Source organism: Hippocampus bargibanti, linkage group LG14, assembly GCF_051943395.1.
Source record: "Hippocampus bargibanti isolate YZ-2025 linkage group LG14, ASM5194339v1, whole genome shotgun sequence".
NCBI lineage: Eukaryota > Metazoa > Chordata > Actinopteri > Syngnathiformes > Syngnathidae > Hippocampus > Hippocampus bargibanti.
In genome coordinates, this window is record NC_142747.1 from 7,273,669 (window position 1) to 7,296,229 (window position 22,561).

Sequence of the window (22,561 nt, forward strand, 5' to 3'; positions counted from 1 at the left end):
ATAAATTTGACGTTTGTAAGATGAAAAGTTTGTAAGATAAGGTGTTTGTAAGTTGAGGTGTCACTGTACTTGTAATATGCAACACGATTGATTTCAGTTTTAATCTAGCTGTGGACAATGCTGACATGTTACATGTAGTAGGCACATATTTAGCTATGGCTGCAGCAAAAGTGTTCTGAGTAGTGTTATCCATTTTATCCCTTTTAAATTCGACATCGCTGTCTGACTTCGACGGAAGGGACAGGGGGTACTCACATCAGTTGTACTTAGCGATTGAGTGATAGATTGAGAGCCGAGCCACATGAGCACTTCCCCTGCCATGCCCCCACCCTTCGGTCGAAGTCACACGTGATTGGTCAAAATCAGTGGTAAAAGACCGGGGAGGGTTAAACACATGCACGGACGCACGGACGCACACACACGTGCGCACAAAATAATAATAATAATAATAGAAAATAAAAAGGAGCTAATTTGCTGGGGCTTTATGCCCCTAGCAGGGTCACCCATGGCAAACAGGGAGGGAGGGTTGCTTCCCTCTGCCTTCAGGTGGGGGGATGGGTCCTGACTGTTGTTTGTGCATATGCACCAACCAAACAGCAGTTCAATGTACCTATCCTTTTTGGAGTCCTTAGGCTTAGAGGAGGGTGTGCTGGAGAGCACTCCTGCTTGGGACTCCTTTGTTCTGCTGGATGATTTCAATGCTTATATGGGCAATGACAGTGAGACATGATTGATGATTAGTTCGCAGTACCCAATTTGGTGCCCCAGGCGAGATTACATCCCGGTGCCCCCAATACAATTCAATGACAACAGCCAACTGAGCAATCACAACAGTTTAATTTGAGTAACAACAAACTCAACAGTAACAACAGTTACTTCGTCCAGTGTATCTTTCAACTAAAGACTAAAATTTGACACGTCTGGACTTCCTGGCAGCAAAGGCATCTATGGTGTCATCAAATGACACCTGCCGAGACAGCTCATGGTTTATACTCATCAGGGCAAGTCCATTTAAACGCTCTGTCTATTGTTTGGCCCTTGTCAAGACGAGTTTCAAGTTCTTTCCATGAGGCCATGTGCTTCAAATGATCTGGACTGTTCTCATGAGATTTTAGTATGTCGCTGCAATTTTTCCAGTCATTTAGTCCATCACTGATTAGTTTGTATGTTTTCTGTGAGAAGAGCTTACAACAGAAGCAGTATAAACTGTCGGTTTTAATGGAATATACCATCCAACTCCTCTTGATCCTTTCTCCATTGATTAATTGTCTATAGAAGTAGGTGTGATGGCAACTTCTCCCATCTTCTTTTTTTGGAAAGTCAAAGTCTGATGTTAGCTGATATGGGCCTCTGTGGACTAACCCCATCCTCACCTTATCAGACAGGGATGGCCAGTCAGCTGGGTCTAAAGGTGCTGCCTTGAGAGACTCGTCGTGTACTTCAGGTTGTGTTGACAGGTGGTCCTCAGGCTGTGCTTGTTCCTTCACCTGCAAGAAAATCAAACACACATGCAAGTATAAATATTAGTCCTTCAGTATCACAATGACTTACAAATTACAGGCCATCAGGCAAGAAACACATCTGAAGCATAAATTATGAATAACAGTATTGTTCAGTAATGTGACTGAAGCTGTAACATGTAATTACAGAACTCACCTACTTCAAGCTGACTTTCAGAGGTGGGTGACACGGTAACGCTTGATGCAGTAGTGCTGCTGCTGCTGCATGGCGCCTGACTTGTAGCTGTGTTCAAACATAGAGAAGACATCCATACTGTAACACCACTGCATTAAGTTTGGATTGGATTTGCCTTTAAAAAAGTTTGTTGTGTCATTCTACTTCACTTAATAAACACACTTTTATTTGACTAATAACTTCATTACTGTAATTACCATTTACATTAACAACAATAGGCAGCCCGGTAGTCGAGTGGTTAGCACACTAGCTGCACAGTGCAGAAGTCGCCGGTTCGCGTCCCGGTCCGGTGGAGTGTGGAGTTTGCATGTTCTCCCCGGGTTTTCTCTCCTCCCACACTCCAAAACATGCAGATTGTCCACTCCAAATTGTCCCTAGGTGTGAGTGTGAGAGTGACTGTTGTATGTCTTTGTGTGCCCTGCGATTGGCTGGCAACCAATTCGGGGTGTCCGCCGCCTCGTGCCCGAAGACAGCTGAGATAGGCTCCAGCGACCCTAATGAGGAATAAGCGGTATGGAAAATGAGATGAGATGAGATTAACAACAATAACATTAACAACAACTGCAACATAGCAGTGTGTCCGAGACCACAAACAATAAACTTACATGCTTCAGGGAGCGGTGTTTGTGTGGATGATTCATCAAAAGGCACCCCTCCAGCTGTTTGGGGCCTCTGCAAATATTTTCTGAGTGCATCTAGACAGATATAGAGTAGATATATTTATGACTGTACAAGCAAAAACAAACAAACAAACAAACAAACAAACAAACAAACAAACAAAAAAACAGCTGCTTGTATTTTCATCTCCTGGCTACTGAATTTCAGCAGTCATTCAGCACAATATCAAACATAATAAGTACAGTAGGAGGAGGAGAGCTAAGCAGCAGCAACAGTGACACTGAGCACACAGTTGTTAATAATAGTAATGGTAAAATTAATTTTAAGTTTTATAATGACGTGATGAAACTAATGCAATATCAGACCGGACACACAGGCAGGGATAATAACTGCGTAGAAACTTGTAACGGATGGAATGAACTAACTTTTACATTCTTCTCATCACAGACATAAACAGCGCCGATGCAGTGCATTTCACATTAAACAACACAGAGTACAGCCAGCAGAAAGCTGTGTTTTATTATATTTTTAAGCCAGATACAAGAGCGAACAGCTGACCGACGGCGCACGCGGGTGATTTGGCCTCTATTTTGATCCCTCTCGTAATTTATTAATCCTTCTTAGTAGCTATCAGTGTGTGTCATTATTTTTTAGCATGTTATATCAGCATTGCTCATGCCACACGTAACGTGCTCATACATAATTTAGGAACATGTCACTGTTTATTTATTTGTAATGTTAATATCTATATATTTTTTTCTAGACAGAACACACTAAGTGAGGGCACCAATGGGCATCGAAAATTATTATTTTCCCTCGAGGCCAAGAGGGACTGGCGGCGTGGCGGCGCCCCTCCAGTAGAGGGCGCCCTAGGCGACCACCTATATCGCCTATGCCAAAAACATGCATGGCAGGCATATTGACCACTCCAAATTGTCCCTAGGTGTGAGTGAGTGTGAGAGTGACTGTTGTATGTCTTTGTGTGCCCTGCGATTGGCTGGCAACCAATTCGGGGTTCGGGCTTCTCTATGTTTGAACACAGCTACAAGTCAGGCGCCATGCCGCAAATCCGATGATACAACTAAATTAGTTGTATCATCGGATTTGCGGCTGCATGTTTTGGACACTCGGGTGACGAGAATAGAAATATATACCTATCTATTTAAATGGTGACGAGAGGGGCGCAGCTGTCAACTGATCACCACCTGGGCTCCGATGGTGGGGGGATATTTTTACATTAGTAATTCGTTTTACATATAAATTTACATCATTTTTGGAAGTAAATTAATTTAAGCGACAAAAAACGAGGCTCTCTCTCAAAAGAGCCGGAATTCCCATCACTACGGTGCGGCCCACTTATTGTTTTGTTTCCGGTTTATTGTAGGCTACGCAATATCCGGGGTGACGCGCACGCACGCCCGTCCGCACACAGTGTGCTGCAAAAATTTCGGAACGAAACGAACAGTCTCACCTTTTTTTTAATTGGCTATTTAACATTTTTATTTGAAAAGTCGTTTCCTTTCTGCTGTTCCCTTCACCGCAGCGAATTAGAGTCATCCATGTACTTTCAACAAAGACATTTAAATTCTAAACAATTTCATAATAATTTAACATACATTTATTCGTCATTATTTTTGTATGTACGACGATGATTACTGACCAATATCAAAAGTATTCTGTTGAAAAACAGGAAAACGAAGCAAGTTCTTTCTCGTATGACACGGTCGCATGGCATAGTGGGACATGTAGTACAAAACGATTATTAGTGCTCTTATACTCATTGACAGTGCGGCTTTTTAACTACATTACCCAGTATACTCGGCAACCAAACTGCAGCGCTGACGTGTAAACACGGGAATTATGACTGTCGCATTGTAGTTTGGCTCAATAGAAAGCAGCAAGTCCGAATTCGTAGGTTTTTACAAAAGTTTCTAGTTACTTGTACTGCGGGCATATTTGCGGAAGTGCGTGACGATGGCAGGAGAAATGTCAATGATTGGTAAGTCTTAAAAAAGAATCGACTTTGATAATAAAATATCTATCCATCTACCTACCTACATACCCCTCATGTATGTCTGTATACGATTGTGATCGAAACTCATCAATCGGAGGTTGCCTGTTGACAGTGCGGTTTATGTAAACTACAGGTTCGATGATCCTGGCTCTGTTCTTGGCCGGTTATTTGGGCCAACAGTACTTGCCTCCCCCGAAGCCCAGAGTGATTGGCCTGGACCTGGGTACCACTTTTTGCTCTGTGGGCGTTTTCCATACTGGCAGCGGAGAGGTGGAGGTGATAGCAGATGAGGAGGGCAGGAGGACCATCCCTAGCGCCGTCTCCTTCACCAACACGACAGTGCTGGCTGGGCACGATGCGGTGGATGTGGCTGACAACAATCCCCGCAACACCATCTACGATGCAAAGAGGTTCATCGGGAAGGTCTTTACTCAACATTTGCTGGAGCAGGAAAGCAGCCGCTATCCCTTCAAGGTAGGCTGGATCCATGATTCTAAGGCAGGGGTGGGCAAACTTTTTGACTCGAGGGCCATAATGGGTTCTAAAATTTGACATTTGGAGGGCGTGTTTGGGCCGGATATACTAAACCTAAAGCATGAAATGTAGTGTGTGCAAACCTCATAGCACGGTAACAACACTACAACCCAATTTATTAACTGTCTTTCAAATCGCCCTTATCAGTTCATAAATTTGTCTCAAAGAATATGCAAGATATGGCATTTACATACTATTTCGCAGATACTGGGAGGAGGAAATGTAAATATATTAAAATAATATACGGACTGTGATTTATCAAGATTGCGTCTGTTTCAATTGAAGGTGCAAAGTTAAAGAAATCAACATTTATTGAAAAATGGAATCACTTTAAACATTCAAAACTTATTATTAAACAACAAAATACTGAAGCACAATAATATCTACTTGTGTTAAACTCTGCAAAATCATGGATGGATTGTCCTGACCGCGCGCTCTACAAACTCGCCACGGACGCCCTCGCCTTCACGCGCACACAGTACACGTGTATCGTAGCCAAGCACACAGACACATAGGCTACCTACAGTTGAAATTTGCATACTCGGCACGGCAGCCAATCAGAAGCCTGCTTTGTGCTTCGGACTTTCCCAAGCGTTATAAAGACGTGCATTTGCATGTCATTTTCCAAAATAGATGCACAGAACCTCAGCCCAGAAGAAAGATTCAAAAGAAGCTAACAAAATTTGTGACGGTACAAAACGTAAACTTACATTATACATATATTATACTGTAAAGTGTACTTGAGAGTTATGAAAGGCGCTTAGTGGCTTGTAGCAAGGAATGCAAATATTGCATTGTGCACCATGACAAACAAACGACAACTAGAGCAAAATATTCAGCTATGGATATTTACCGTAAATTAAGCAAGGTAGCATTTGCGGTAGGTACAGCCTTAATTAAAAAAAAAACTTAATACTTTGCTACAATGTTTTTTTTTTTTTTTTTTGCGATTACTCGTCTAATTATGTTTCAAATTGTGAAAAATGGGGCAGGCAGCTTTATGGCCGGGCAGGCAACTTTTCAGAGTTGTCTGCCCTGTTGTCCAATAACTTTTTGTCATGACTCTCAGACACTGTTTTTACGATAATTTGGACAAGTTCGGCGGGCCGGATTACTAAGCCTAACGGGCCGCATGTGGCCCGCGGGCTATAGTTTGCCCATGTCTTTTCTCAGGTCATGTCACTCCAATAGAATTGTCAATAAAAAGATACTTAGTCTACCTTTGTCGAAGTACAGATTGCTGTGGAATTATAGACTGTGAAAGAAGTACAAATTCAGTTAAAGTTAAAAAATATTTACTTGCAATTAAAAAAAAAGGTTCCCTCTTTTATACCATCATGTTTTTATGCGATTAAATGCATTTAGGTAATAAAAAAATAATGACAGAGAATATACTCGACTCAATACAGTTACATATATTAAATATGCTTTTTGTACTGCATTTTTATACTTACACTATGTACAGTTCTTTTCTGAAACACTTTTGCACAGTTATAGATTTCAGTCTTCCGACATTTCTATTATGCATAGAATACTTTGTTTTTATCTTTTCACCCCCCCCCCCCCCTTTCAATTTTGCTGCTGTAGATTGCAAATTTCCCCATTGTGGGACTATTAAAGCCTTTCTGATTCTGACTTGAAGCTGCGGGAAGAACACGCCATAGATGTTTTGGACATAAATGGCTTACAAAATGTATCTACTATTTATATGGAAATGTATGATAACTAAACCTAAAATCCATAATTATGAAACTTTTTTTCAGGTGATGTTGAACAATGGGAATGCTGAGTTTGTGATCACCACCAACGTCACATTCACAGTGACTCCCGAGTTCATCGGCTCTCGGCTGCTTCTGAAGATGAGGAAGATGGCCGAGCGGCGACTGGGCGTGCCCGTTCACAATGCCGTCATCTCCGTGCCTGCAGAGTTTGACGAGAGGCAGAGGGAATACACGATTAAAGCCGCCAACCTTGCCGGTCAGCCAAAGACACCACAACAACAACCTTCACCAATCAATGTCATTCTCATGAACATGACTTCTAATCGCAACTGACTCACAGGTTTGGAGATCTTGCGCGTCATCAATGAGCCGACAGCGGCAGCCATGGCGTACGGCCTTCACAAGGTGGACATCTTCAGCGTGCTCGTGGTGGACCTTGGTGGGGGAACCCTGGATGTGTCTCTGCTCAACAAACAGGGTGGCATGTTCTACACCAGAGCCATGGCTGGTAAGCCGCTTCACTTTTAATAACCAGGACAAAGTGGAAAGCAGACGGCCATCAAGGTGGCGCAAAAGTGATTGAACCGGCCAATTGTGTGTGGGGGGGTTAATATCCACTCAATATGCCTCAATGGCAAAAACAGTACTTTCACGATTTGACACTACAGTATTGACTGCACCAGGTGTAAGCGCACCCAAAAGGCTTGATTTTGTTCAAAAGATGACCGTGCGCCTTATATGTGAAGTAATATTGATCCACAACAGGTCTCACAACTACTGGCAGCAGCCACTGACTCCATTTTCCCCTGTGGAAATCGTGTGTAACCCCAGCCTCTCCTGTAACACCTTATAATGTGGTGTGCCTTATATTTGGAAAGTTTTATATATTTATATATTATATATGGAAAACTTTTTTCATTTATTTAATAATAATAATACATTTCATTTATCAGCGCCTTTCAAAAACTCTCAAGGTCACTTTACAGTCACAGGATCAGTTTTTTTCTGTGGGTGAGCACCGGCAGCCACATGCGCATGAACATGAATAACTCAAATATATCAAGTTAGCTAGCTAATAGATAACTAATAGATAGGTAGCCAGTTAGCTATCTAGTTAGACAGCTAATAGATAGCTAGCTAGGTATCCAGCAATGGTGACCCCGTTCAACCGGGAATAACTCAATACTAGATCAAGTTAGCTATATAGCTAATAGATAACTAATAGCTAGCCTGCTAGTTAGACAGCTGGTAGATAGCAAATAGATAGCCAGCCAGGTATGGAAAAAGTTTGAAAATACACCATTCATTGGGAGTACGCCTTATACTCCCGTGCACCTTATACACAGGAAAATATGGTACGGTAAAGTCTCGTTATATCGGTATTCTCGGGAGTCTAAAAAAATATCGATATAACCGGACTATCGATATATCCCATCCTGCGGCATGTAAATTTTCTCCTTGCGTTCATAGTAATAGTATTGTAATAAGCAGTACTATCGATATAACTGATATCGATATAACGAGACTTTACTGTATATGTTTAAGTACAATACTGGACAATTGACCATGTGCTCCAACTATGTCTTCCTGCAGGTAACAACAATCTTGGCGGTCAAGACTTCAGCCAGAGATTATTCCAGTACGCGACAGAGCGAGTGCGTCAGGAGTTTGGAGTTGTCCCCACTCTCAAAGAGGACCTCCATCATCTGCGACAGGCCGTGGAGGCGGCCAAAATCAACCTCACCCTCCAGACCAAAGCCACCATCAGGCTGCCACTGAGTCTGCTCGCCCGCGACGACTTAGCCCCGGAGCAGGTGTTCTTCGAGGCTGTGATCACGCGACAACTCTTCGAGGAGCTCAACGAGGACCTCTTCCAGAAGATCTTGGCCCCTGTGGAGACGGTGCTCACCGAGGGCCACCTGGACAGAGGCGAGGTGAACGAGATCGTGCTGGTGGGTGGCTCCACCAGGATCCCGCGCATCCGCAGGCTTATCGCAGAGTTCTTCGGCAAGGATCCAAACACTTCTGTGGACCCCGACCTCGCCGTCGTGACGGGCGTGGCCCTCCAGGCGGGCATCATGGGCGGATCGTGGCCGTTACAAGTCAGTGCCATCGAAATCCCCAACAGACTCCTTCGCAAGACCAACTTCAACTAGTTGAATGTCTAGCCGCGAAAGTGCCGAGACCACATGAATGTACTTCATTTTGGCCCACTGAGAACCAATGTGGACTAACTGTTACCCGTGGAGGAGCTTTATGACCGCCACGAAAACATTTGTAGAATTGCAGGTCAAATCCAAACCAGCGGTAAATCTATCAATATATCATCAAAGATGATGAATAATATTCACAGGAACTAACTTGCAGATGCGCTGCTACTCTTCTTTTCCTTTCGGCTTTTGCCTTCAAGGGGTCGCCACAGCAAATCAGTGTCCTCCATCTTTAGAGGTTTGCTTCGCATGTTTGTTTTGGCCAACCTTTTACGTCGGATGCCCTTCCTGACACAACCCTCTGTATTTATCCGGGCTAGGGACCGGCACAAGAAGACTTATGTCCCTTTGTGGCCACAGAACAAACAACTCGCTCGTAAAAGGCTCCCAAACACAAAATGGTCATCGGCACAGCAACATTCAAAAAAAGCAAAGACTATACTCACAATTTGATGACAATGCTCTGATCTTACCGTGAAATGGGCATCTCTTTCCCTACATTACATCACATTTGGAATACTTCTTTCATTAGTGTGCATCAACATATGATGCGAGAGCTCAGGGTGCGTCAAAGGATTCACTCCTATGCCTATATTAGTGAAACATAATCCGATGCTGCTACTAAAGATATAAAAAGTCATCAGGGCAATAAGGGACTGTCAGATCAGTCGCAGCAAGACGCAATACATGTGTGTGAATGAGAGGGATCCAAGTGCAAGAGTGATGTTACAGGGAGAAGAGATAAAGAAGGTGGAAGATTTTAAGTAAGTTTGGGGTCAACTGTCCAGAGCAATGGAGAGTGTGGAAAAGAGCTGAAGAAGCGTGTCCAGGCAGGCTGGAGCGGCTGGAGAAAAATGTCAGGTGTGATAAAAGAGTTTCAGCTAGGATGAAAGGAAAAGTGTATAAAACCGTGGTGAGACCAGCCATGATGTTTGGACTGGAGACAGTGCCACTGAAGAAAAGACAGGAAGCAGAGCTGGAGGTAGCAGAGATGAAGATGTTGAGGTTTTCTTTGGGAGTGACCAGGTTGGATAGGATCAGGAATGAGTACATTAGAGAAACAACTCATATTGGAGGCTTTGGAGAGAAAGTCACAGAGGCCAGACTCAGATGGTTTGGACATGTTCAGAGGAGAGAGAGTGACTATATCGGGAGAAGGATGCTGAGCCTTGAACTGCCATGCAGGAGACCGAGAGGAAGACCGAAGAGGAGGTTTATGGATGTGATCAAAGAGGACATGAAGGTAGCTGGTGTGAGAGAAGAGGATGCACAAAACCGGGATAGATGGAGGACATTGATTCGCTGTGGCGACCCCTGAAGGGAAAAGCCGAAAGGAAAAGAAGAAGAAGCAGCAAGATTTCAACCAGCACTCAACCCATAGATGGTTTTGGTCTAACCAGAATGGAGTTAGCCCACTCGCTTTCTTCGGGACACCTGAAGAGACAGACATTAGTTTTTTTCGCTGTGCTTCATTTAAAAACATTTCAAGTCATTCATGGATACAAACGGGCCAGTTGGTTGGACCAACGAGGAATACGAATCTCAGGAAGTGTACAAACTTGCTTATTCTTAACCACGGGGTTGCAGGTTCAAAACCCAGTGGGGGATATTGGGAACTCTAATGAGGTGCACATATCTTCTTGCTCACTTTAATATCTAATTTATTAAATGAAAAACTATTGTGTATTTATGTTTGTGTTTGATTTATTTGGACGCAATGTGCTAACCGCAAATATGTCGGATTGAAAAAAAAAAAATGACACACTTGTCGACCTTCACGAGAAGTTGTTTTTATTTAACCCCCGAGGCAAGGTACAACAATTCAAGCATACGAGGCAAGTTCCCCCCCCCCCCTTTTAGTTAACTTACAGTTTTATTCACACTTTCATCATATTTTTCTGACAGCAGCAAGTGTCATAAAGATGCTTTTGGTTTGTAAACAAGACCCGCCGTTGACTTGACTGAAGCCACCTGAAACAAGGTCCATCGATACAGTTACAGGACTCTGATTTGTATTCTATGCCGGCTTGCAAACACCAGTTTTCATCATATAGCATCACGTGCACTACACGGCACACAAGCAGAAAGAAAAAGCAAACAAACACATGTATGTATGCACACGCCCAACTAATTGGGATACTTACTCGAAGTGGTTTAGAAAGAGGAGTAAGATTTTTTTTTGTCCTGGCTGTCGAGCTCACGTACAGGATGCCCTGTATGATCATAACTGTTCCACGCCCCCTCTGGACTTTTTTATACAGCATTTGCACTATTAGACTTTAAATAGAAATCAGGACATTGAATATGAAGACAAGCTTGAAGCGTTTTTCATGCTGAAATAGAGTTTGGTTTTGTGTAGTGTATAGCTTATATGTGTTTAAATTAAAAACAAAAGACATCAGTGCTTAAAATAGATTTGGGTAAATCAGCTTAACTCATTCGCTGCCATTCCCAAATTTATTCGGGAATTGAAAAGTGTGACGTGGAGCGCCATTCCCGAATGTTTTCAAGTTCTGGTTTTTCTTGTGGGGGGGGTGCTCATAAAGCGCAGGTCAGACCTCTGGCAATGTTTTTCCCTTCCACGTGGGGGAAGCATTTGCTTTTTGTCCATGTTAGCGCTTTGTTACAGCTTCAGCTGTTGTTAAAGCGCTATATAAATCCATATGTATGTATTGTATTGTATTTTGTACAGCCGTCCCCATTTCAAGCTCAGATAACTCCACAGTCATATAACTTAGGAATTAACTTTTTTTTCCTGATGAAAGAAGAGAGTATAATGTATGTAGTCCTGAAACTCAATATTCTGTGGGTCCTGCAATTTGGGTGAAAATGACAAAAACCCTGGCACTGGAGTGGACACATTTTTCATCTGGCAGTGAATGGGTTAAAATGGAGAATGTGGAACGCTACGATCAAAAATAACAAATAAGCCAAAGAAATTCCATGGCTTGGAAAAGTGCTGAGTCTGAAGCTTATTTACATCATGTACACAAAGCAAACAGGGGGGGCTCGCCCGCTACATTATTGGCTCCCACCTTTGAACGCATAGTAGTCATAGTCATTGATGCCGTCTGCATACGGCTCCTCGCCGCTCCCGACGCCATTCCCCACCTCTGCGGGGAGTCAAGGAAAGTTTGATATCATTGTATTGTGTCTTACCTCACCCCCCCGCCCTCCTCCCCGCCATTGTGTTGGACAGACGGCTAAGTTCCCGAGGGGAATCAAGGTGGGGAGAGGATGGAAGGTGGGTCGCATGGAAGGATGGAGGATGCGGAAAAAGGGCAGTGGGTAATGAGGGAGATTTAAAAAGGATGATGTCACAGACGATGGGGGACATCACATACGCGATGACTCGTAGGCTGAGGCCACTACGGCACTTGACCTTTGATGAGGATGAAGAGGAGGAAGAACAGGAGGAAGTTCACCGACAACTCAAACGGCATGCTGGGAGAAAGACGGGACAGCGAGACAAATGAGAGAAACTTCCTTCTCACCGGAGAATATGAGCTTCTCCTTCATGACGTTGAGGTCTCGACTGGACCTCCTTACGGCGGCGCTCAACATGATCTGCTCGGGGTTGTAGCTTCGCATGCCGCTGGTGCGATACCTGCAGGAGGGTTGCAAATGTCATCTCAGAAAAGCACGTCATCAACAAGCTCTGCTTTGGACGTCTATGCGGCATCTTAATTGTGCTCACAAAACATGGGAGGGGTCAATAAGAGGTGCATCCATAATTAATTTTAGATATTTCATATTTTGGTGTCAAGTCGCGATTTGTGACGTGTGTCAGCAGATTGAGATGCAAACATGATAACTGACAGCAGTATCCGGAGAAGGGCTGGGATGGGTTTGACATGGACAGATGTGATTTTAGAAAATAGCAGCAAAGGAGGGAGGACACAAAAAATGCACGTTTCAAAAGAGCAAAATGGTCAAAAGAAAGAGCCGGTTAACATGAAAAAAAAAACAAGGGGGGGGGGGGGGGTTAGAGAAAAAGAGTGTTACCTGATCATGTGATAGCTGAGGGAAGATGGCAGCAGACGGAGACGAGCATGCAGTTAAGGCAGAAGAGAGAGGACAAAGGAAGGAAAGGGTTCAAAGAAGTCAACAACCAAAGGGGTCCATTTCCAAGCCTTTGGTGGATTAACTCCAAATCCAACATATATTGCAGAGGGATATAATTCAGATTTGATCCTAGGAAAGCAATTGGGGTGTAGCGGAATTGGTCACATATCGAAAAAGGGTGAAGGGAAGTTGAGAAGCTGTCAGGATGAGAGCACAAGTGAACGGAAAGGAGATACATTTCTGTCCATCGGTGAAACAGGAATTGAACTTACTTCTGTAAAATGAATATTGCTATGATCACCACAAAGGAGATGAGGTCTGCACACACCCACATAAGGCAGTATTCATCTGGCCTCTGGTGGAGTAAAAAAAATTGTAGTCATGTGTTGTTTGGGTTCAACAGTAAGTGGCGCTGTAGGGCAAAAAGTGAGCGAGCAAGAGCGTGAGATGCAACCAAGGCTTATAAAAAAGACGGAGTGTTTATCCTCACTTGTGTAATGACACCTCAACTATTAGCTGCACTTGATCGTTAAAAGGTTGTAGTGAAATTTATTTTTCCAGTCAAATGACTTAACATGATTTAACTATGACAGCTGTGTGTTTGCTTTCAACATTTAGCTTTTAATCGACGTGCACATTCCACCATGATGTCCCTGATCCACTGGTGGATACTTTGATCCTCTCCTTTTCATTTAGAACTGCTTCATGTATAAAGAGGGTACATAAAGTGCTTAAGAATGAATAACTCTGTGTCTTTGTTTTGTTATATTGTCTTTGTGTTGTCATATTATTTGTTATTTAGTTTTTTTTGTTCTTTTGATTTCAAGACGGCACCGCGATAGTGGCTGCCTGTCCACCAGAATCAGAATCAGAATCATCTTTATTGCCAAGTATGTAGGACACACAAGGAATTTGTTTCCGGTAGAACACGCTGCACTAGTATCGTTGTCAAAAAAAAACTGCTAAGTGGCACTATACAGTTCCATTTTGGCTACTGTTGAAAGAGTTCAAACCAGCTCATGTATTTTGTTTTTCTACTTTCATTCATTTCATCACTTTGCTGCTGTGAAATGTAAATTTCTCCACTGCGAGTCTAATAAAGGCAAATCCAATCCAATCCAATCCAATCCAATCCAATCCAATGATTAACTCATTCACTACCAGACGTGCAAAAATGTGTCCACTCCAGTGCCAGGGTTTTGTCATTTTCACTCAAATTGCAGGACCCACAAAATATTGAGTTTTAGGATAGCAACATTTAACACAGCGTTAAAAATCTAAGACTCTCTTCTTTCATGAGAAAAAAGAGTTAATTCCCAAGTCATATGGGTCTGGAGTAATATGAGGTGCAAGTGGGGGTGGCTGCACAAAAGTCGAATGCTGTCCCCTCATGGAAGGGAAAAACATTGCCGGAGGTCTGACCTTTTTCAGCACCCCCCGGAAAAAAAAAAAAAAAAAAAAACACACATTTGAAAATGGCACTCCGTGTCCTATTTTCAATTCCTGAATAAACTCATGAATGGCAGTGAATGGGTTAAAAAGCATGGTGACTTGTAAACTGCATTGTTATTGTTGAAACCCTGCATAACGTTACAGTGGCGAGGAAAAATATGAAATAGGTATGCATCTATACCACTTTTTAATATCTGATACCAATAGTGCACCCCTGGGGATTACCCAAAACTGATCGGGATTCTTTTTTGTGACTCATCATATAATATGGATTGTATCCTTACCAAGAGCCAGATGGGGTAAGCCACCCTTTTGAGGACATGCGGTGCCTCAGACGACACGGCAGATACGTCGCTGCACCACAGCACGGAGTACAGCCAGGGCGCGTTGACCGTGTAGAGGGTAAGGCTGATGTTTTTCTCTGACAAGTCTCTGAAAGATGTGTTTGTTTACAAAAAAAGGTTCGCACGAGGCAAATCGCTCACACACATAGTCCCCACATGTTGCAAAAAATGTGTTAGTGTGTGTGCGTGTTTGTGTGTATGCGTTTGCGTCTGCACTGTCTCACTTGAGGCGTGTTCATGTTGAGTATGTACACCTACCTGATTTCCTGAGTGGTCACCTCGCTGTATCTGAGAACCAGCCGGGTGATGTTCGCTTCTCTGAGTCTTTGGGGATCTTGCTTGACCAAGGATGTCTGAACCAGACTGGGTGCAAGCTGTCTCACCTGATCCCTGTCTTCATCTGGAGTCCACATCACCTGCAAACACAGGTCAGGAACGACCATATTCAACTCAAAGGGAAGAACCCAGACTGCTCGTATGGAACTGAAGTAGGGCGTCTCCAACCAGACTTTGAGGAACCCCGGATTGCTCTACGGCCTGCAGTGTGTCGTTGATCCAGCTGTGGTGGCAGGGGTGGCCCAGAGGGGGTCTCCTGAGCCTAAACAGCACCGTGGCGTTGTGATAAGAAGCCAGTTTTAGTAGCTCCTCAAGGTTGCAAACACTCTGGTTGGCAATTAGGTTCCTTTCGTGGGGCGATAGAGTGTTCGCCGTCCAGAAGGGGTCGTCCTGAGGAAGCAGAACAAAAGACTTAAAAAAACATACAGTGATACCTCGGCTTACGAACGCTTTAGCTCACGAACTTTTCGCCTCACAAACATTAAATTTGCAAGTATACAGACTGGGCTAACAAACTAGTTTTCGACGGACGAACCAAATCACACAGCGTCACGGTGGGTGGTGGACTAGTCTTCCACGCCCCCTTTTTTTGGGTGCAGATGTGGTTTGTTATCGAGTGGCGTACTTTAGCTATTATGGGACCGAAAAAGACCCCACCACAGGCCTGTGTTAAGCCGAAGAGGACACAAAAAAAATAAATACGTTCGAGCAGAAGAAAGAAATCATCGAGGTGTGCGTTTGCGTGACTTAGCGTCCCAGTATCACTCTGCTAAGTCGACCATTAATACGTGTGGCTAGGGGTGTTTCTGTGTTGTCTAAGCAACGGTCTCAGGCAAAAGAAGCTGTTGAAAAACTTCTATTGATTTGGATTAACGAAAAGTAGCTAGCATGGGACAGTGTGAGTGAGGGTATTATCACTGAGAAAGCACGGCTACGTCACTCGGATATCATCAAGAGGCAACTTCATCAACGACCATCACAAAGGTAAATAAAACGACTTTTTTATATAGTACAGTTTATTTCTTTAATTACAATCCAATAGCACATTTATTATACATAAAACAAGGTATATTTTGTGTAGTTTTAAGTTATATTTAGTAGAAAATTATGTTTTATAGGGACTTGGGAACGGATTATTTTCATTTTTAATGGTTTCTTATGGGAAATAAATGTTCGGCAGACGAACTTTTCACCTTATACCCACTTTCTGGCAACCAATTAAGTTTGTGAGCTGAGGTATTACTGTATTTACCTATAATAATTTCGGCAGAAATAGAGGCCATTATGTGTGATGCTGAGGTCCCACCTGAAGGAACCACCGTCCTGCATTGAGCTGCTGCAGATCGGTCCAGTTGAACGACGCAGCGTCTTCCATTTGCCTGTCGGGAAAAATATTCTCGACGTCGGTCGTCCTGCGCAGGGTTCGGTCGTGCATCAGGAATGGAACGCCGTCGACACTAACGTGTGGCAGAGAGGGAAGAGGTTACTGTCGAGTAAGGGTGGGATTGGGTGTAGGGGGGTTAGATTCCAGACTTTGCAGTCTATTTTGGGTGACCCAGCAAGCTCACGATTAATAATTAATCAGAGGGATGTTATCATCTCAACGCTATTATCGATACCGGCATCCCGTAGTCGTCCTTCCATCGTTCAGAGAGGATTACTTTCCACTGTGAATGTGACCTTCAGTTTCAAATGTTAAGGGGGTGGTGAGGAAGGGGGAGATGCTGCTCCTTGTGTCCGCTGCGGACGAGGGAGCACTATCGAGGAGTTATCTTGATGCTAATCTAAAGATTAGCATGAGAAACATAACAGGCAAGTGACAGAACATTTGAGACGCTCCCTGAAAATATTATCTGACATTAAAACGAGGTTGGGGACCGGTGGTTTTAATAACAAGTAGGACTTTGGAACATCATTTTTTAGAGAGTCAATTGTGTTCTGAGTACCTGATTGCAACGTCTGCCTCCCACCCTGTGACGTTCATTTGTAGTGCTCGTTGAAAGGACCACATTGTGTTCTCTGGCGCAAGCTGAGAATACATACACACACACGACACACAAAGATGACTCCTTCAGTGTGTTTATACCGTCACCTTTTTATGATTTTTTTCCTGGCTGTATCTTGAGAACCAAAACGTCAATTGAGACAGCACAGGAATGCAGTTAAATGTGCAAAAAAACCTCTTTGGATTACAAAATAAATTAGTTAAAATCGATATGATCACACACGCCAAACATCGCTTACAAAGAACATTCATGTCCCACGTACTATACACAAACTAATGGGAGGAATGTTATGATCGATTGGGTAAACCTGGGGGAAAGCGAGCCCGGTCATGTGATTTGCTTTCACAGTCGCTCGGAAAGTCAGCCATAAAGATCGATCGCAAATAGAAGGCTGTGTGTTTTTTCTTTGGCATGTAAACACGTTGGCTCTCTTTTCCCATCTGAGTGTTGTGTAACATTGGAGGGGTTGGAGTGTGGGGGCCACCGTATCAAACCAGCTTCACCAGACTTGAAAAGCAATACTGTCAATTTGGAATTGCCTTTAGGGATTGTGTCATCACCTTCTCAATGTGGATTTCCAGTTTATTCATAAAGACAACATTTTGTGTTGTTTTATTTTATTCCAGTTCATTTCAATGATGCCGGTATTTGCAAAGGAGAGGGCGGAGGGTGCACAAAATACATGCCCTCATCATTTCTCAGGCAATAAAAGGGCTGTCTTTGGCTGATCTTGCTAGGTTATTTTTAGTGGTTTGACCACAAGGTCATGAACACCAGAAAAGCGATGGGACATGCAGAGGAAGAAAAATAGGAACAGGATCGACCGAGTGGTTGATGAAAAAGAATAAGAAAACCTTTACTTGTCTCACAATGGAGAAATTCCAATTTACAGCAGCAAGAACAAAAAGCATTGGAGCTGCTGTAAAGGCAGACGCTCTCGCGCTACCATCTTGAAGTCCTAATGATAAAATAATATAACACAAGGTGCCTCGCTATTGATCACAGGAAAACATGTTTGTCGTGTTATTCGGGTATATTTGTAACTCACCATGGGGTCACCCTGGTGACCAATAACATTGGGGCGGCGCCTGAGGTTGCTGGGGTCCATGATGCAAGGGGAAGCGATGTACAGCGGCACCACGTACAGACTCAATAACAAACTGAGATACAGGAGCAGGACCACCACCTGGAACGCTACGGGATAGCACACTTTTCAACTCTTGGAACCACATCGGCGAAATTCATGAATCGGAGGGGGGTTGCAGTGAAATTTATTTTACAATCAAATGACAATTGAGCAATTGCGGCAGAATGTATGAGAGGAGTTTATTTCAAGGTCAGCGGTGCTCGTGGAGTGTGTGTGTGTGTGTGTGTGTGTGTGTGTGTGTGTGTGTGTGTGTGTGTGTGTGTGTGTGTGTGTGTGTGTGTGTGTAGGAGGACCTTGTCAACTTTGTGTCAACCCATATATATGCATATACCAGTGACGTGCAGTCAGTGGAGGCAGGTGAGGCAGTGCCTCACCTGTCATCATGGAAAGCTGTCATGGAAATATCAAATGAAAAAACAAATTAAACAGTTAGATGTATTTAGTTATTTGTACTTTAAAGTTCTTGTCCATTTAACTTCACCGTTTTTGGATTTTTTTCAAAATCGCTGAATTTTCACATTTACCGTTCAAATACTAAGTAGAGACGAGCGGTGACGTCATTGATGACGTCAGTGCCTCACCAGCCATGAACCTCACCGCACGTCACTGGCATATACATATATATATATATATATATATATATATATATATATATATATACATACATATGGATTGGATTGGATTTGCCTTTATTATGAAAGTATATAAAGAAAGAATATTTCAGGTCCGCAATATACTTTGAACAATAATGATGGGCTGGCCTCTCTTCTGATGAAATGATGAAATTGTATGACAGTTTGTGTGTGGGACTGACATAAGACTACGTCAAATGCTGAGATGACATCTAAAGTCTCCAGACCATGTGAGCATAGTTTGATTTGACACAAAATAAATTCATGTGGACACGCATAATAATAATCGTGGTTTCCTTCCTGTATTTGAGATTGGTGAGCCGGAAAGAATGCGTATGACCTGGCACTTTATGGGTGCAAGGTCGTTGGCCACTGTCTTTGCACTGTTAATCATTGTACACGTCCTGTGTGCGAGTCCTGAAAAACAAGAGCGACTTTGAATTTGTGTTGCATACTTACATGTTTTATCCGCCCTGGCGACTTGCCCGGCCACTATCCAGGACAGAGCTGTGACTGCAGCGATGGCACCGATATGCAGAAATGGGCCCGTGGCCTGCACGGATACAAGGACGGCAGAAGCGGATGCGTCAAATGGTCAAGCGGATGTCGAGAAAAGATAATGGCTGCAATTTGTCCAGGCATTTCCTTGAAAATTTGATAGTTCGGGTGGAATCGATCCCATGGGGACACCGATTACAGCTACTACTTCAAAGTTAACACAGAGCTGACCAATCATGTCCATCTTGGGTGGCCAGTTGACATACGGATCATACTTATAGACTGCAATTTCCTGATATACGGTTAAAACTGTTTATTTGTATTTTATTTTGATTGATTTTGCACATGGCTAAAACGGCCCTCCACTAACGAATTTTGGTGTCCAGCAAGAGTTCCGTTTCCCTCACAAAAACAAAAAATATGGTTCACCTTTTTGGTTCTCCGGCATACTGTACTTGCACGTTGTTTAGGCCTATTACTGTTTTAGGCCCATTACTACCACAACATCCCCCATTCCCAAAATAAATTTTGCCTGGATTCCACAATCCACACTGCGCAGTTTTAAAACTCTCAAGCAAAGAGCTGACAATAAGAGCTGTCGGTTAAGATGAAGCCTGTTAATTGGTGAGTTTCCTGGTGGCTTCGTGCCTCTCGTTGTGGTGGTTGTGGAAAGCCCAGAGACGACCTGATGGGATATATTTGAGCCACTGGAGGCTATAAGCAGGGAGTGGAAGTAGCATCCAATTTGTGGCATGGCTTGGGTTCAGACAGATAAATGTACTGTGATTGAGAGCGCGGACAAAGGCTTGATTTTTACAATTATGAAAGCTCAATTTACAGAATATGTGATTTTAAGAAAATCATTTGACTGCTGGGTTATTTTTAGCCCTCACACAAGGCATTTATTTGAACTTGACAATTTTTAATCAAAATACTTATATAATAGATTGAAACCTAATCAAGACAAAGTCATTTTTGTGGGCGTGGATGAAACGGTGAAATATCTACGGCAGTGTCTGCAAAGTCAAAACGCTGCAAAACTTCGAGATTTAGCATAATTTGAAGAAAGGTTCAAGTGTGGTTGAAATTTGGATACAAGGCGAGACACCTTCATTTTCTGTCAAGTGGACTTATTTAAGGTAGTGTCAAAATACTTTTCATGGATGATATCAGCTGCAAATTGAGTTTTTTCTTTACCGAATAGAAGTCGCTGTTCAGCGTTCCGATGTTGCCGTCAACTGACCTGCAAGGAGATGGGGATAATGTCCCACTCGTGCTGCCACGTTTCATTTATGGATATCACCCCGACGACAGTCGTCAGCAGAGCTGCCGTGACTCCTATCTGTGACGACAAGGAGGAAAGAGAGAGAATAAAGCTGGACAAACATCTACTGTATCCCAAGATAACCCGGAGTGGCTCCGCGGCCTCTTCGCGACCCAAAGTCAGAATTTGTTGCGTAAAGAGGCTTTCATAACCTCCCCGAAACATTCGTAAGCAGGCGCTCCATGTGGCACATCCGTCGGATGTTGTACAAGACGCATTGTCGGGAAGACAAAAAAAAAAAAAAAAAAAAAAAAAAAATCACAGTTGAAACGTTACCTTATGCAACCAATGTAAATTCAGCTGCTGGCCAAGAGCAACGTGACAAAGGGCTAAAACCTGGCAGAGGAAAAACACACACACAAAAGTGGCTACAGGCTGCTGTTGGGGATATACGCCACGCAGAAGATGACTATGGATATTTGTGGGAAGCACTAACCATTAAAAAGGCAATGTAGGTGAAGCCAGCGGCGGTGGTGGCCAAGACTGGAACGGTGCCATCGCTCCACTCGCCAGAACGGTTGTAAAGGGACCTGCAGAAAATAAATGAATAAAATAATAACAGTCATCATGTTGAGCGCGCTTGCTTGCACGTCGACAGGTTCGTCTGTGTAAGCTCTCAGTCGTACAGGAGTGGTCCATCGATGAGAAGGTTTCTTCAGCCGTCATCTGTACAAAAGTGAAGGTTTCGGACGTTTCGCCTCCTATCCAAGAGGCTTCGTCAGCGAACTAAAGTCTGACTGGTCGTATCGGCCCCATTTATATATCCCTAATGTCCAGACCTGGTGGCGCCGGACACAGCTATGATAGGTCCCTACTCTCAGGTTGGGGGAGGCGCGGGACCCCCCCCTGTGGCCCCACTGATTGTTCCTACATTCCTGACTAACGATTGGCCTATTACACCCACTCCCCCCGGTATCACCTCATCAGCATAACGACCCTCATCAGCATTGCGAAAGTTGCCTAACCTGTTTTGCCTGAGCAGGCTATTGTATGAACGATCCAAATTGAACCTCACACCACCAGACCGGTTTAATGAAGGATTTTGTTGTTTTATAAGAATCGCCTCTTTTACCCCCCTTTCAAACCATCTATGTTCTTTCGCTAAGATTTTAACCTCATTGTCGTCAAATGAGTGGTTAGTAGCTTTTAGGTGCAAATGTACTGCCGATTGAGGCCCACTAGTATTATCCCTGCGATGTTGATAAAGTCTTTTTTTGAGAATTTGTTGAGTCTCCCCAATGTACTGCTCTTTACAATTTTCATTCTTACAATGTATGGAATAAACTACATTACTTTGTTTTTCATTTGGTAGCCTATCTTTTGGATGCACTAATTTTTGCCTTAACGTGTTTATCGGTTTGAAATAAGTAGGAATTTTATGTTGCCAAAGGACTCTTTGTAATTTTTCAGAAACTCCTGCAATGTACGGTACTGCTACTCCTCTCCTTTTAGAATCTTGAGAATTATTGGTTTCGTTCGCTATTCTTTCTTTCTGACATTTGTTGAATGACCACTGAGGGTACCCACAGTTAGTGAGTGCTCTCCTGATATGTTTTGACTCCTTTTCTCTACCTTCAGTGCTAGTTGGTATTAGTTTAGCCCTATGCTGGAGGGTTCTGATAACTCCTAGTTTATGTTGTAAAGGGTGGTTAGAGTCAAAAAGTAAGTATTGGTCAGTGTGCGTAGCCTTCCTAAAGACTTCTGTTTTTAGCGCTCTGTCCTCTTTTATAATTACTTTACAATCCAAGAAGGCTAGTTGGTTCTCTTGAATGTCCTCACGAGTAAATTTAATGTTGAAGTCTACAGAGTTGAGATGATCTGTGAAGGATTGAATTTCTTGTTTCTTAATTATGACAAAAGTATCGTCCACATATCTAAACCAGTGTCTAGGTTTTGTCCCTGGGAAGGATGTGAGGGCCTGTTTCTCCATCTCTTCCATGTAAAGATTAGCCACTATGGGTGAAA

General features: G+C 43.2%; 2 protein-coding genes and 1 long non-coding RNA gene across 5 annotated transcripts in view; 1 reads left to right on the forward strand and 2 right to left on the reverse strand.

The window, feature by feature from the left end:
• Nucleotides 1-403: 403 nt before the first annotated feature.
• LOC148888131 (uncharacterized) lies at nucleotides 404-4,506 on the reverse strand. 2 transcript variants are annotated; one of them, XR_016117088.1, is made up of 5 exons: nucleotides 4,368-4,506; nucleotides 2,301-2,390; nucleotides 1,893-2,189; nucleotides 1,657-1,743; nucleotides 404-1,487 (listed from the first exon to the last, which is right to left on the reverse strand). It is a non-coding gene; the product is annotated as an uncharacterized LOC148888131 (long non-coding RNA). The 2 variants fall into 2 exon arrangements; XR_016117087.1 differs by lacking the exon at nucleotides 4,368-4,506 and adding an exon at nucleotides 3,468-3,649.
• hspa13 (heat shock protein family A (Hsp70) member 13) lies at nucleotides 4,127-10,570 on the forward strand. Its single transcript, XM_089013053.1, has 5 exons — nucleotides 4,127-4,312; nucleotides 4,461-4,801; nucleotides 6,625-6,838; nucleotides 6,923-7,090; nucleotides 8,176-10,570. The coding sequence occupies exons 1-5, from the start codon at nucleotides 4,288-4,290 to the stop codon at nucleotides 8,736-8,738; spliced, it is 1,311 nt and encodes a 436-aa protein (XP_088869179.1). The 5' UTR covers nucleotides 4,127-4,287; the 3' UTR covers nucleotides 8,739-10,570.
• Nucleotides 10,571-11,320: 750 nt separating this feature from the next.
• Nucleotides 11,321-22,561, reverse strand: part of gdpd5b (glycerophosphodiester phosphodiesterase domain containing 5b) — a 29,450-nt gene continuing 18,209 nt past the window's right edge. The window contains exons 4-16 of one of the 2 annotated variants that reach the window (XM_089013051.1): nucleotides 21,033-21,126; nucleotides 20,873-20,932; nucleotides 20,516-20,614; nucleotides 19,234-19,327; nucleotides 18,044-18,189; nucleotides 16,936-17,018; nucleotides 16,296-16,446; nucleotides 15,158-15,379; nucleotides 14,912-15,069; nucleotides 14,594-14,741; nucleotides 13,130-13,212; nucleotides 12,287-12,399; nucleotides 11,321-11,905 (exon numbers count right to left, since the gene is read on the reverse strand). In XM_089013051.1, the coding sequence (XP_088869177.1) occupies nucleotides 11,814-11,905; nucleotides 12,287-12,399; nucleotides 13,130-13,212; nucleotides 14,594-14,741; nucleotides 14,912-15,069; nucleotides 15,158-15,379; nucleotides 16,296-16,446; nucleotides 16,936-17,018; nucleotides 18,044-18,189; nucleotides 19,234-19,327; nucleotides 20,516-20,614; nucleotides 20,873-20,932; nucleotides 21,033-21,126 (1,543 nt within the window). In that variant the 3' untranslated portion in view covers nucleotides 11,321-11,813. Of the gene's footprint in view, nucleotides 12,175-12,286; nucleotides 12,400-13,129; nucleotides 13,213-14,593; nucleotides 14,742-14,911; nucleotides 15,070-15,157; nucleotides 15,380-16,295; nucleotides 16,447-16,935; nucleotides 17,019-18,043; nucleotides 18,190-19,233; nucleotides 19,328-20,515; nucleotides 20,615-20,872; nucleotides 20,933-21,032; nucleotides 21,127-22,561 lie in introns of both variants that reach the window. The other variant, XM_089013052.1, reaches the window with a different exon arrangement.

Excerpts from the sequence above, each read along its gene's own strand:
- hspa13 (XM_089013053.1), top strand. The coding sequence starts at position 4,288 with ATGGCAGGAGAAATGTCAATGATTG. Across the intron at positions 4,313-4,460 it reads AGGAGAAATGTCAATGATTG|GTTCGATGATCCTGGCTCTG; the intron begins GTAAGTCTTAAA and ends TGTAAACTACAG. Across the intron at positions 4,802-6,624 it reads GCAGCCGCTATCCCTTCAAG|GTGATGTTGAACAATGGGAA; the intron begins GTAGGCTGGATC and ends ACTTTTTTTCAG.